Here is a 13,496-nt window from a genome sequence, read left to right on the forward strand (position 1 = left end):
ACTGACACAATCACTGCCAGCTTTTTCTTAGTTGTTAGGCTCAGCATTTATCACATGCTCATTTTCATCTTTTCCAAAATTTCTCTCCTGTCTTAGCTGTCACAAGCCATGACTTCTGCCACTTCATGATTTGATGTTCTTTTGTTTGTATCATGTGAGAGCTGGACCATAAAGAAGGCTGAGCACTGAAGAAATAATGCTTTTGAACTGTGGTGCTGGAGAAGACTCTTGAGAGTCCCTTGGACTGCAAGGAGATAAAACTAGTCAATCCTAAAGGAAATCAACCCTAAATATTCATTGGAAGGACTGATGCTGAAGCTGAAGCTCCAATACCTTGGTCACCTGATGCAAAGAGGTGACTCACTGGAAAAGACCCTGATGCTGGGAAAGATTGAAGGCAAAGGAGAAGAGGGCAGTAGAGGATGAGATGGTTAGATAGCATCACTGACTCAATGGACATGAATTTGAGCAAACTCTGGGAGAGAAGGACAGGGAAGCCTGGCATGCTGCAGTTCATGAGGTTGCAGTCACACATGACTTAGTGACTGAACAGCCACAACAATGCTTTGCACCACCAGCTCTTCCTCTGGGTCCTGCCCCACATCTGGAGGTATCTTCTAAGACTCAACAATCGTGAGTTGAACTGTTCCTCTGCAAGTTCACTGACTCCCATTTAACCTACCAGAACATCCCTGGTGGTATGCATATAAAAATGGATTTCCATCATCCTTATCTTGATAGCTGTCACTGCCTGGACCCTAGCCACAAACCCAACCTGATTCACTCTCTTTTTCTATATTTGTTCTTAATATTTCTGTCTGCTGACTTCATAACTCTTCAAATTTATGATCTCTTTTTACTCTGTTGGTCTTCACTTTTGATAGCTCTACTCAACCACTAGTCTGTCGTAGGGTGTTCCCCAGTTCCAAGTATTTTAGGCCACCCTGGGAAATTCTTGGCTTAATCCAGCCCTGTTCCCTGGCCTTTCATCTTGACCAGGTGCTGGAAGGTGATGCTCCTGCTGAGTCTGTCTTAGCTCTCCCTCCCCTCTGCACATTTAACCCTGAAGCTGAACAAGCCTGACACTGAACTCTGCACCGCAGAGCCGCCATGGCCAACCTGCTCTGGCCTGTGAGTATGTTTGCCAAATAACCAGCTTTCAAGAGAGCCCACCCGCCTAGGCGGTGCTATTATATGTCCCTAGTCCATTCTTGATCTTGGTTTCCCAAAGATTATTTCCTATATTCTGTCTTCTCAAATCTCCAGCGCTTTCTTCCCATTCTCATTTCATGATGGCCTACTTTTGATTTCACTGAGAAAATAGAAGAAATGAAGGGAGAAATCCCATCCACTTGCATGCTGACCCTTCTTGAACTGCTTTCTTTGCTGTCTCCAGCACCCCACTCTCCTACTTTTCTTCTGCTCTCATGGCCACATCTATTCATCGTTGGTCATTTTTCTTCTTCCAAGCCTCTGGATTGGTGTATAGTCAGGTTGGGCTGCTATAACAAAAATACCAGAAGTTGGGTGGTGTAAGCAACAAACATTTATTTCTCATAGTTCTAGAGGCTGGGAGGCACAAGAATAGGGTGCCACCATGACCACCCTCTTCCTGGCTTATGGACAGTCACCTCCTCACAAGGCAGGGAGCAGAGACTCTTCTTATAAGGGCACCAATCCCTTCATGAGGGCTCCACTCTTCTGATCTAATTACTTCCCAGCAACCCCCATCTCCACACACCACCACACTGGGGATTAGGCTTACAGTGTATCAATCTGGGGAGGACACAAACATGGAGACCATATGGTGTGTTTTAAGGGTTAATCCTTATAGCTCCTTTCCCCACTCTTCAATCTCACTCTCTGAGTAACTTCATCTAGTGCCATGACTTTAAATAAATATCATTGCATAGTGATCCTCCAAGATTTATACCTTCACCTGGATATGCCTTTTGAATTTCAAAATATATATATCCAACTGCCTGCATGATATTTGATGCATGTGTGCGTGTCTGCTAGGTCGCTGCAGTCATGTCTGACTCTGTGATCCTATGGACTGTAGCCCACCAGTCTCCTCTGTCCATGGGATTCTCCAGGCACGAATACTAGAGTGGGTTGCCATGCCTTCCTCCAGGGGATCTTCCTGACCCAGGGATCGAACCTGCATCTCTTATGAGTCCTGCGTTGGCAGGCAGCACAAATGTCCAATAGGTATCTCAAATTTAACCCATCCAAAACTGAACTCTTCATTTTCCTCCCCAAACCTACTTCTCCCACGGTTTTTTCCACCTTAGTAAATAAAATCTGTATTCGTCTGGTAGCTTAGTCCAAAATGTAGCAACTCAGCCTGACTCTGCTCTCTTTTTCAAGCCTTGTATTCACTCCGTTGGTAAAATCCTGCCAGCCGTACAGTCGCACTCACACTGCTAGAGCAGTCATCCTCATCTATCACCCGGTCTCTTGCAATAGCCTCCTAACTGGTCTTCCTGCTTCTATCCTTGCCCCTTTGCCTTCTCCACACAGCAGTCAACGTGATGCTTGCTAAAACCAAAGTGAGATCGTATCATTCCTGTTCAGTGTCAAAGACTCTCCAGGGTCATCCTGTTTCTCTCAGAGTAGAGTCTGAGTCCTTTCCAGGGTTTCCAAGCCTTCCAGTCATGCCCTACTCCATCTCTGTGCTGGTTCTTCTCGCTGCTCCCCCTCCTGCCTCTTCTGCACAGCTGCACTGGCCTCCTCGCTCTTCCTCACGTCCACCAAGCACATTCATGCCCCTGAGCCTTTCCACTGGCTGTGCCCTCTGGCTGAAATGCTCTTCACCTACACATCGGCATGGCTGTCTGCCTCATTGCCCTCAGGTCTCATTCAGAAGTCAGTAGAGGGACCTTCTCTGACAGCTCTGCCTGAGTTGCACTCACTCCAGTTTCTCTATCCATCTTATTTCACCTTATCATTCTTTTTTGGCATTACTGTCATCTGACACATTATATTAATATTTATTGGTTTAGTATCAGTCTCCACTCTACCTCCCAGAATGTAATCTACAGAAGAGCTTTGCTTTGTATACTCTTGTATTAACTAAAATAGTCACTCAGAGTGGTTACTGAATAAATATTTGTTGGATGAATAAATGAACTCTCTTCCTATTTCCCAGGCTTACAACTAGTCAGTCCTGGGCTGGGTTCATTAACTTTACTCATTAAGAGTAACTATCTATAATACATACCTTAGTGTGTACTAAGTTACTTCAGTTGTGTCTGACTCTTTGCGACCCCCATGGACTATAACCTGCCAGGTTCCTCTGTCCGTGGGATTCTCTAGACAAGAACGCTGGAGTGGGTTGCCATGCCCTCCTCCAGGGCATCTTCCCGACCCAGGGATGGAACCCTTGAGTCCTGCGTCTCCTGCGCTGACAGGCAGGTCCTTTAGCAATAGCGCCACCTGGGAAACCCACATATATTAGTGCAATCCTCCTAAATTTAGGTTATTTCACAACCAACCAACATTCTGTCAGGGGGCTTCAGCTGGGATTGTTCACAGAGGTGCCAGTTAAGGATAATTTGATTCATGCACCACAGGTTAAATTATATCTAAAATCACTAAGACTATAAAATCAGGATATTCAATTGCAATGATCTCTTACACCGAAATGTGTGTGTAACAAGTGTTTGTTTTGTTTAAAATATTTGTCTCTCCTCACATAAAGAGGGGGGAGCAGTTTGAAAACCAGAAATGCCCCGATTCAGATTCATGTCCCAATCCACCACACTTCCTTTCTGCCATCTTATTACGGCAGGTTCTCGCAAGTCGCGTGAGCAGCAGTCATGGTGCTTCAGAGCAGAGGCGCTGAAGGCTGGCCACGGTTCAAATCCAAGGTCTGCCACTTGTCAGCTTTGTCTCCTTGGAAAAGTTCCTTAACTGCTCTGAGTTTCTTTATCTGGGTTAAGGCTCTGTGCCTCTAGGGTTGTCCTGAGGATCTAATGAGATAATTCATGTAAAGCACTTATAGGATTAGCACAAAGAAAGTGCAAGTAGCTATGATTTTTGCTAATATTCCTCCTGATGAAACAGCTGTCACTTCTTAAGTGTTTCACAGTCCTTGCTCCTGGGCCCGGGCCCGGGACTGACTCCATAGTACTGTGTGTCCAACGGGTACGGCCACCACACCCTTGGAGCCCTTGCTACTTGTGTTCCACACAAGCTCGGTCTTTTCCCCTCCTTTCCCCTCTCCTCCCTTTGTCCTTTCCTTCCTCCTTCTCCTAAGCTCTGCCTTTCCTCACTCTCTTCTCGACTCCTCTCTTACATATTGCACGATCTGTTTTCCATTAGTCTCTCTTTCCTCTCCTCCATTCTTCTGCTGTTTCTCTCTGCTCTCATTCACAGAGGAAGAGTTCTAGAGGGAAAGGGCCTGTCATGTCACCAGGAAGAGTCCCCAGAAGCAAATGTCTTAGACCGCTCACTTCCTGAAGAGTTTTGCTCTTTCAAGCAGGCCCTGCTTTAGAAATCAGAGGCCTTTTATCAAAGACTGTTGACTGCTCAGGTTGATCAGAAATGCCATCTCAGCATTTCTAACCCATATGTGGGTTATGCCAGCAGCATCCACGAAATGCTTTAGAAAACACTGGCGTGTCTTCTCAACAATCACAGGCAAACCATGAAATTGACCATAACCAACTGTATTGCTCGCTGCTTCTAAGGAACATCAATGAAATAATGTGGTCACTGTGGTGCTTAATAATGTTCAATCCCAGTGATGGTGAGAATGTAGAAAGGAATGAAAGACATGTTCTGTGGAAACTTTTTTTTTTTTTCCCTATTAGATTAGGAGCTCCGTGACGGAAGGGACCGTGCCTGCTGTAGTACTGAGGTATACGACTAGCATCTGGCTTAGGCTTTACTCAGAGTGTGTGTTCAGTAAATAAACATGCCCTGAATTTTTACTTCTCAAGAATTAGACAAATGTGGTCAAAAATTCTGAGTATACAAAGACAACAAGAAGAAAACCACGAATAAGGATGGTGCTTTATGGGATAATCGTTTAGGTAGCTTTGTAAAACATAAAAGTCTAAGAACTAATTAGAAAACGTCATTGAAAACATCACAATTCTCTACAGCTCTATGAATTTTTATACCATCTCTTTTGTGACAATTACTACTGAAAATTATAGTGATATGGAAGTATATCTCAATTCTTCCTATTACTGATTATTTATTATTCTATTACTTGGGGAACAAGTTCCTACTGTTTCACCATACACATCATATACTTCAGTACCTGTTTGCTAAATAAATGGTTAAATGGTGAAGTTACATGCATGCGTGCTAAGTCGTAACTTCACCATTTAATCATTTGAATATTGTGCTAAATCGCTTCAGTCATGTCCGACTTTTGCAAGCCTATGGACCATCACCCGCCAGGCTCCTCTGTCCACGGGATTCTTCAGGCAAGAACACTGGAGTGGGTTGCCATGCCCTCCTTCAGGGAATCTTCCTGACCCAGGGATTGAACCCATGTCTCTTGAGTCTCTTATGTCTCCTGCAGTAGCGGGCAGGTTCTTTACCACTGCTGCCACCTAGGAAGCCCAATTTCTGGTCATTCAGAATGTTTGAAAAGGTTTCACAAAAGTGGATGGCCTTATTAAGCAAAAATTACTACCTATATAATCTGTATGGATTGATATTAGAACATAAAATTTTAAAAGTCACAATTATGTTAAACATATGTTTGATTCAAAAAGCACTTCACGATCTTTAAGTTATAAAATTAGGTCCATATCTCCATCAGTCTGGAAGGACGTCATTGTTGGACCATCAAGGAGAAAAACTACCATTTCCAGTTCTTCGACAAAACCTCAGATGCATGGCCTTCTGGCCAAGCATCTGCAATTTCATATTGTTGGAACATTCATTGTCTCCCTGGGAACTGCAACTTTCTGTAACTTTGCTGTAGCTGAACCAGAAAAGAAGGCATATGCAGATTTATATAGAAATTATGACTCCATGAAAGATTTTGAGGTGAAGAGGAAGGCTGGTATCTTTCAGAGTGCAAAATGATTTGAAATATGAAGAATTTCTTTGCTTGAGTTCCATGGAAGTTTGTCACCTACCTGTGTTCCTGAAGCATGAAACTATGAATGTCTGGGCTGAAGAATACTCTCTCAACAAATAAATGATGAACAAATACTGTGGGCATGAAAAAAAATGTAAAAGAAACCAATTCAGTTCAGTTCAGTTCAGTCGCTCAGTCGTGTCCGACTCTTTGCGACCCCATGAATCGCAGCACGCCAGGCCTCCCTGTCCATCACCAACTCCCGGAGTTCACTCAGACTCACATCCGTCGAGTCGGTGATGCCATCCAGCCATCTCATCCTCTGTCGTCCCCTTCTCCTCCTGCCCCCAATCCCTCCCAGCACCCCCGTCCCCTTCTCCTCCTGCCCCCAATCCCTCCCAGCACCCCAAAATGTAACTTAATCTATTTTTGGTCTAGCAGTATTTTACCAAGACTTTAAAATAAACCTGCTTTTTCAAGTTGTTTAGTTGAATGGATTCTGAATAAAAAGCGATTTTATATTCTGGTTGCAAAGATTTAAAGAGGCTGAATTACCTGAGAAAGACAGTATAACCCTAAACCAAAGTGATAGAAATAACTGTCCTTTAATTTTTCTTTAATACATTTGTATCTCATCATATTACATTTCTAGACCAAAATGGTTTGTACATTTCTGTTGGTTGAGCAGGAGGAAATCATTATAATGAAAAGAAGTTATTGAAAATGGTCCATGTTGTGTAATTCCCAGGATAAATGGGCTGAGTAGCAAATATTTCTGTTGTGAACTGTTTTATACTGAAATGTGCATTATTAAACCCATTTGTTGAACACATTGAAAGATCGAATATCTTCCTAACCCGACGCTGGAAAATGTTTATTTGCTAGTCCTCTCCTTCCTCTGCTGCTTGGATCTTGATAGATATTGTTTCTGGGTTTTCTGGAATCCATTCACATGAGAGGGGGAAAAAAAATCATAGATGAAGAAACCAGAAAAACAGAATTTACGATTTATAAACACATACTTTAAACACGATCATAAGAAATTTAAAATAGTATACCTAATAGAAACAGCATGTGGAAAAGCATATAGAACAATGGTGGGTGGTGGGTGACTATTTCTTTATACTAGCATGAAGCTCCTACATGTTTGAAGAACACAAAAACCCAGTAGCCATCCAGCTATAAGAATCTGAGTATAGCAGAAGAATGCTAGTGATCAGGATGGTTCAGGGGTGATGTTATGCTCCTTTGATTTTATAACTATGTTACTTTATGTATACCGTGTATTTAAGTAATATGATTTTACTGCCCTTTAAAACACTGTGTGTGCAATCAATCGTTTTTATTTCATTTGGAGTAATTATATGTGGGTTTGATTCCATGTGCCAATTATCTCCCAAAAAAGCCTCTGCTGAAAAGCCAACAGAACCTTCAGAGACTTAGAGTTGGAGTTTATAGCATCGGGAGTGGAAGGAGCAGAAACTAGTCTTCTTTTTTGACTATCCTTTTCTTTCTTCTCCAGTAACTCCACTTGATCTAGAGTTGAGTTGGAAGTAGGCCCTCTAGGTGTAGATTTATTTATTTACTCATTCAATCAATAAACATCTATTAAGTGGCTACCATGTGCCAGCTTGGTACTAAGGACGTAAGAAGTTGTTAATGTGGCATCGAACTTCTGGAGAGATTTTAAGGTTAAACATCTAGAATTGTAAGTCAGATAAATGGGAGTGAAAATGTCTTTGAAGCAGATGAAAACTGAGGGAAGTTAAGTGGAGAGACAGGTCTATGCTGAGGAGGTATGGAAGAGGTATGAATTATATTTCATTCTAAGCTTCCCAGGTGGCTCAGGGGTAAAGAATCCACCTGCCAATGCAGGAGACCCAGAGGTCGCAGGTTCAATCCCTGGGTCAGGAAGAGCCCCTGGAGGAGGAAATGGCAACCCACTCCAGTATTTGTGCCTAGGAAATTCCATGGACAGAGGAGCCTGGGGGGCTACAGTCCATGGGGTTGCAAAGAGTCAGACATGACTGAGCATACACACGTTTAAAGGAAGTCTTTGCCATGAATGATAGAGGGAAGATACATGAGACTTTGAGGTACATAGATAAAAATTAGGTGCACAGAATTATTGGGGAAATATTCCCTGCAATGAATCAGGGGATTTTTGCTGGCATTCCTGGCCCTGTTGTAGCCAGCATGTGTTATAGGGAGCTGGAGAATTCCCAGGTTTTTTCCAACAATGTTCCTGGGCATAAATAGAAGACTGGACAGTGTGCCTGGGATGGGTTTCCCAGTGACAGGGTGGGTCCCAAGAATATGATGGGGGCCTTGTTGTTAGAGAAGGTAGTAACGGGCTGAGGCGAGGGTTCCTAGGTAGGTCAAACAAGGATTTAGTGTTCACTGAACTCGGTGAGCAGAAAGCAGGGAGGGACAGGAGGGGCAAAGGTGCAGTGGTAGATATGGGACTGTCTATAAAAAACAAGCAGTCCAAGCACCTCTAATGGTTAAATTCAGAGAGTGATTCTGCTGGTACATGGCTGAAGAAGGGTGAAATTGGAAGACTGCAGTGAACAAGATTGTGTGACTACAGTTACAGTGACTGATGGATCTCTAGAATGAGTTTTAAAGATGTCAGAAGTGATGACGAGGTGTGAGGATGTGGAGGAAAATTAGCCAGGTGCTGTGTTCATCTAGAAAGGTAGAAGTGGGTCTCACGAGAGTTCAGTAAACAACAGCTGTGGTGCCTTTAAGAGAGTGGAACAGAGAACTGATGTCAGTTTTATACAAAGAGGAAAAAGAAGTAGACAGTGAGTTGTCCAAAAGTTTAAAGTCTTGGTTTGTAAATTACCAGGGGAAAAACTCCAAGGGGGCCAGAAATTGTTTTGAAGGCATCTATAATACGATATACACTATATATAATCAGACAACTGCATTTTTACTAGATTCAGTCACTTCAGTACAGTTCAGTCGCTCAGTCGTCTCCGACTCTTTGCGACCCTGTGAACCGCAGCACGCCAGGCCTCCCTGTCCATCACCAACTCCCGGAGTTCACCCAAACCCATGTCCATTGAGTCAGTGATGCCATCCAACATCTCATCCTCTGTCGTCCCCTTCTCCTCCTGCCCTCAATCTTTCCCAGCATCAGGGTCTTTTCCAATGAGTCAGCTCTTCGCATCAGGTGGCCAAAGTATTGGAGCTTCAGCTTCAACATCAGTCCTTCCAATGAACACCCAGGACTGAACTCCTTTAGGATGGACTGGTTGGATCTCCTTGCAGTCCAAGGGACTCTTGAGAGTCTTCTCCAACACCACACTTCAAAAGCATCAATTCTTTGGTGCTCAGCTTTCTTCACAGTCCAACTCTCACATCCATACATGACCACTGGAAAAACCATAGCCTTCACTAGACAGGCCTTCATTGGCAAAGTAATGTCTCTGCTTTTTAATATGCTGTCTAGGTTGGTCATAACTTTCCTTCCAAGGAGTAAGCGTCTTTTAATTTCATGGCTGCAGTCACCATCTGCAGTGATTTTGGAGCCCAGAAAAATAAAGTCAGCCACTGTTTCCACTGTTTCCCCATCTATCTGCCATGAAGTGATAGGACCAGATGTCATGATCTTAGTTTTCTGATTGTTGAGCTTTAAGCCAACTTTTTTACTCTCCTCTTTCACTTTCATTAAGAGGCTCTTTAGTTCTTCTTCACTTTCTGCCATAAGGGTGGTGTCATCTGCATATTTGAGGTTATTGATATTTCTCCTGGCAATCTTGATTCCAGCTTGTGCTTCATCCAGTCCAGCGTTTCTCATGATGTACTCTGCATAGAAGTTAAATAAGCAGAGTGACAATATACAGCCTTGACATACTCCTTTTCCTATTTGGAAACCAGACTGTTGTTCCATGTCCAGTTCTAACTGTTGCTTCCTGACCTGCATACAGATTTCTCAAGAGGCAGGTCAGGTGGTCTTCTATTCCCATCTCTTTCAGAATTTTCCACAGTTTATTGTGATCTACACAGTCAAAGGCTTTGGCATAGTCAATAAAGCAGAAATAGATGTTTTTCTGGAACTCTCTTGCTTTTTTGATGATCCAGCAGATATTGGCAATTTGATCTCTGGTTCCTCTGCCTTTTCTAAAACCAGCTTGAACATCTGGAAGTTCACAGTTCACCTATTGCTGAAGCCTGGCTTGGAGAGTTTTGAGCATTACTTTGCTAGCGTGTGAGATGAGTGCAATTGTGCAGTAGTTTGAGCATTCTTTGGCATTGCCTTTCTTTGGGATTGGAATGAAAACGGACCTTTTCCAGTTCTGTGGCCATTGCTGAATTTTCCAAATTTGCTGGCATATTGAGTGCAGCACTTTCACAGCATCATCTTTCAGGATTTGAAATACCTCAACTGGTATTCCATCACCTCCACTAGCTTTCTTCATAGTGATGCTTCCTAAGGCTCACTTGACTTCACATTCCAGGATGTCTGGCTCTAGGTCAGTGATCACAGTATCGTGATTATCTGGGTCATGAAGATCTTTTTTTGTACAGTTCTTCTGTGTATTCTTGCCACCTCTTCTTAATATCTTCTGCTTCTGTTAGGTCCCTACCATTTCTGTCCTTTATTGTGCCCATCTTTGCATGAAATGTTCCCTTGGTATCTCTAATTTTCTTGAAGAGATCTGTAGTCTTTCCCATTCTGTTCTTTTCCTCTATTTCTTTGCATTGATCACTAAGGAAGGCTTTTTTTTTTTTTTATCTCTCCTTGCTATTCTTTGGAACTCTGCATTCAAATGGGTATATCTTTCCTTTTCTCCTTTGCTTTTCACTTCCCTTCTTTTCCCAGCTATTTGTTAGGCCTTCTCAGACAGCCATTTTGCTGTTTTGCATTTCTTTTTCTTGAGGATGGTCTTGATCCCTGTCTCCTGTACAATGTCACGAACCTCCATCCATAGTCCATCAGCACTCTTGTCTATCAGCTCCAGTCCCTTAAATCTATTTCTCACTTCCACTGTATAGCCGTAAGGTTCGCTAGGCTTTTTACATATCTTAAGAATGAGATCTAGTTGGTAGAACCACTAAAGAGCATGTCATTTTTTTCAAGATAATCCTCTTCATCTAAAAGAAAAACACTATAATGTTCCTTTTTCCTCCCTATTAATCTTACTTATATAATCATAGTCCTAGACAAGTATTTTTATTTTGAAGTGATGAGTCCTAACCACTGGACAGCCAGGGAATTCCTTGGACTAGTTTTGAAACCGCCATTATATTAAGTATGTAAAACACAATTGATGTGATTATCGCAAGGTGTACCTTTTGCATTGGAATAGAGAACACAAAGTTTCCTGACATACGAATAATGGCCTGATAACTTTACAGTCACGCTAGTATCTTTGTGGATATCCTGACTGTTTCAAAGCCAGTTTTTTTTTTTTTGCATGGATAGTTCCATTTTTATTTACAAAGTATCATGAATGCTATTTAAATTATAATAAAATCCCTTCCAAGGAAATTTAGTAGGGGCCGTATGTGGTTGACGTTGACCAACACCTGTCCTTTATAGTTATGTGCTAAAAAGCAGGTGTTCATACATTTATTGTGCTTCTGTTGGGCTTTTCATCTCTACCCTCTTATCTGAAAATGTTGATAATTCAAAAGATTTCATAGCAACAGTACAGTTGGTGCTTTATCGCTTAGAGCAAACAAAACCTATTCCTGCATTGGGATGACTGTATTACTTTTTCAATCTTTGTTTAAGCAAATCAAGTCCAAGGCATTCCAAAGTAAGATATTACCACTTTCCTACTTGTCCTTCCTGTGGTGCTCACTCTCTTTTGGAAGATGGTCATCTTGCCTGCTGGATCCTTCTCTTAGTCTGGCTCTGTGTGATATGAGATCAAAGGGCTTTCATTTTCTGTATCAATTAGGCTGGCTGTCTTGTCTCAATGAGATTAAGTAGCCTCTGGAGACGAGTGATACCAGAGCAGCAGCTGATGAGCTGATGGTTAGCATACAATTTGGTTGTCTTAATTCTTTCTAAATGGTAGTCTGTACAGTCTGACATCTTTCTTCTATGATTGCGTCTGTGACTCATTTGTTTAGGGCAACTGTGCAGCACACCCCAGACCTGATAATCAGTGATCCGAGTTTCTCAAAAGGCTAGTGAGGCACATCTGTTCTCTCCTAAGCTTCATGTATTTCTCATGCTAAGGGAAGGGCCAGAGTTTTTGTTTCTTTCTTTGATCTTTTTGGTACAATGTGAAGTCCCAAAATATTCAACCCCAGATAAATTCTAAATCCTCTACCCAGAATTTACCCCAAAGTTGCTTAAAGGAAGTGTTATTCAAAGCCTTTGCTGGGCCCCGGGAAAAGCTGTGTAAGGCTGGTGTGGGTCCTGCTATATGGACACTCTTCTGTATCTGGAAGCTTCTGGTTCACATGATCCACAGTTATAGTGAACCACTTCTCTGGAGATAAGACTTGAACATCCTCATGAAAGAAAGTGCAGCCGTGTTTTTAAGGGCATTAACAAGACACTGGTATGTATTAACAACATTCTCCCTCAGAGTATTCGCTCTGACTTCACTTCCAGAGATTTCCCAGCCAGCTGCTTCTTCAAGAAAAAAGAGGTCATCAAGTAGAAACTCCCTGAGTTTGCATTCTTCACCGTCTTCAGACTTCTCTAAGCGTACACCGACTCTTTCCTTCTTCCTTACTATCCCAGAAGAGAAAGCTCTACCTCTTTCTAAGTCTCGCTCTCAATGTGTGCCCGAAACCTCTGGCCTCCTCAGTTTCTCACCTCCTCTCACGTCTTGACCCCTCCTTTCTCCTCTGGGTACACATGTGCTCAAGACTCCGCCAGACATTAGAGAAATTAAAAAAAAAAAAAAAAACAGCGACAGAAACAACTACCCTTTCTTTAGCTCAACTTCCTTTTTTTTCTGGGCTGATGCCTTACATTTCACCTTTTCTTCATCATCAAATTCTTGAGAAAGACAACATCCTTATTTTAGGTACTGAGTCCGATTCTCTTTTTCATCCCCTGTCCTCTGATTTCTGCCCCCACCCTGCTGTTCTCGGCAATCAAGGAACACCGTTCGGTTCTCCTGTTAGTCGCCTCTCTTTTCCATTGGCCACTCAGGATTAGTCTCTCCAACAGGAAAGCATCTTCTGAGTTCTGTCTCATTTCCTTCTCTTGGTCCCCCTCGTATATCCTTCTAAATGTTCTGCCTCTTCTCTTCGTTTTCTGTCCCTCGGTTAGAAGTTCGGGTTTTCCAAGGGTTCTCATCCTTCTCTCCTCCCCTCGCTCCTCTTCCTCCTCTTCCCTAGGCAATCCCATGACTTTCTTCCAGCCAGAAACGTGCATCACCACCAACTACTCATAGGAATTCTCCTTGAGGCACCTCAGAATCGAGCACACAGCAGAGAACTGAGCCAGCAAACCCCTTCCATGGGAACTGCT

General features: G+C 42.7%; 1 protein-coding gene across 1 annotated transcript; it reads left to right on the forward strand.

Moving 5' to 3' along the window:
- Positions 1 to 1,110: 1,110 nt before the first annotated feature.
- LOC120878268 (cytochrome c oxidase subunit 6C-like) lies at positions 1,111 to 6,147 on the forward strand. The gene is made up of 3 exons (XM_040260943.1): positions 1,111 to 1,135; positions 2,721 to 2,855; positions 5,783 to 6,147. The coding sequence occupies exons 1-3, from the start codon at positions 1,111 to 1,113 to the stop codon at positions 6,049 to 6,051; spliced, it is 429 nt and encodes a 142-aa protein (XP_040116877.1). The 3' UTR covers positions 6,052 to 6,147.
- The last annotated feature ends 7,349 nt before the right edge of the window (positions 6,148 to 13,496 follow it).

The sequence above is a fragment of the Oryx dammah genome, unplaced genomic scaffold, assembly GCF_014754425.2.
Source record: "Oryx dammah isolate SB20612 unplaced genomic scaffold, SCBI_Odam_1.1 HiC_scaffold_18, whole genome shotgun sequence".
NCBI classification, from domain to species: Eukaryota; Metazoa; Chordata; class Mammalia; order Artiodactyla; family Bovidae; genus Oryx; species Oryx dammah.

What these genes read in the sequence shown, in the direction of transcription:
- LOC120878268 (XM_040260943.1), top strand. Translation starts at nt 1,111, where the DNA reads ATGGCCAACCTGCTCTGGCCTGTGA. An exon ending in CAACCTGCTCTGGCCTGTGA is followed by an intron (nt 1,136 to 2,720) that starts GTATGTTTGCCA and finishes TCTTCTGCACAG; the next exon opens with CTGCACTGGCCTCCTCGCTC. An exon ending in GTCTGCCTCATTGCCCTCAG is followed by an intron (nt 2,856 to 5,782) that starts GTCTCATTCAGA and finishes TATCTCCATCAG; the next exon opens with TCTGGAAGGACGTCATTGTT.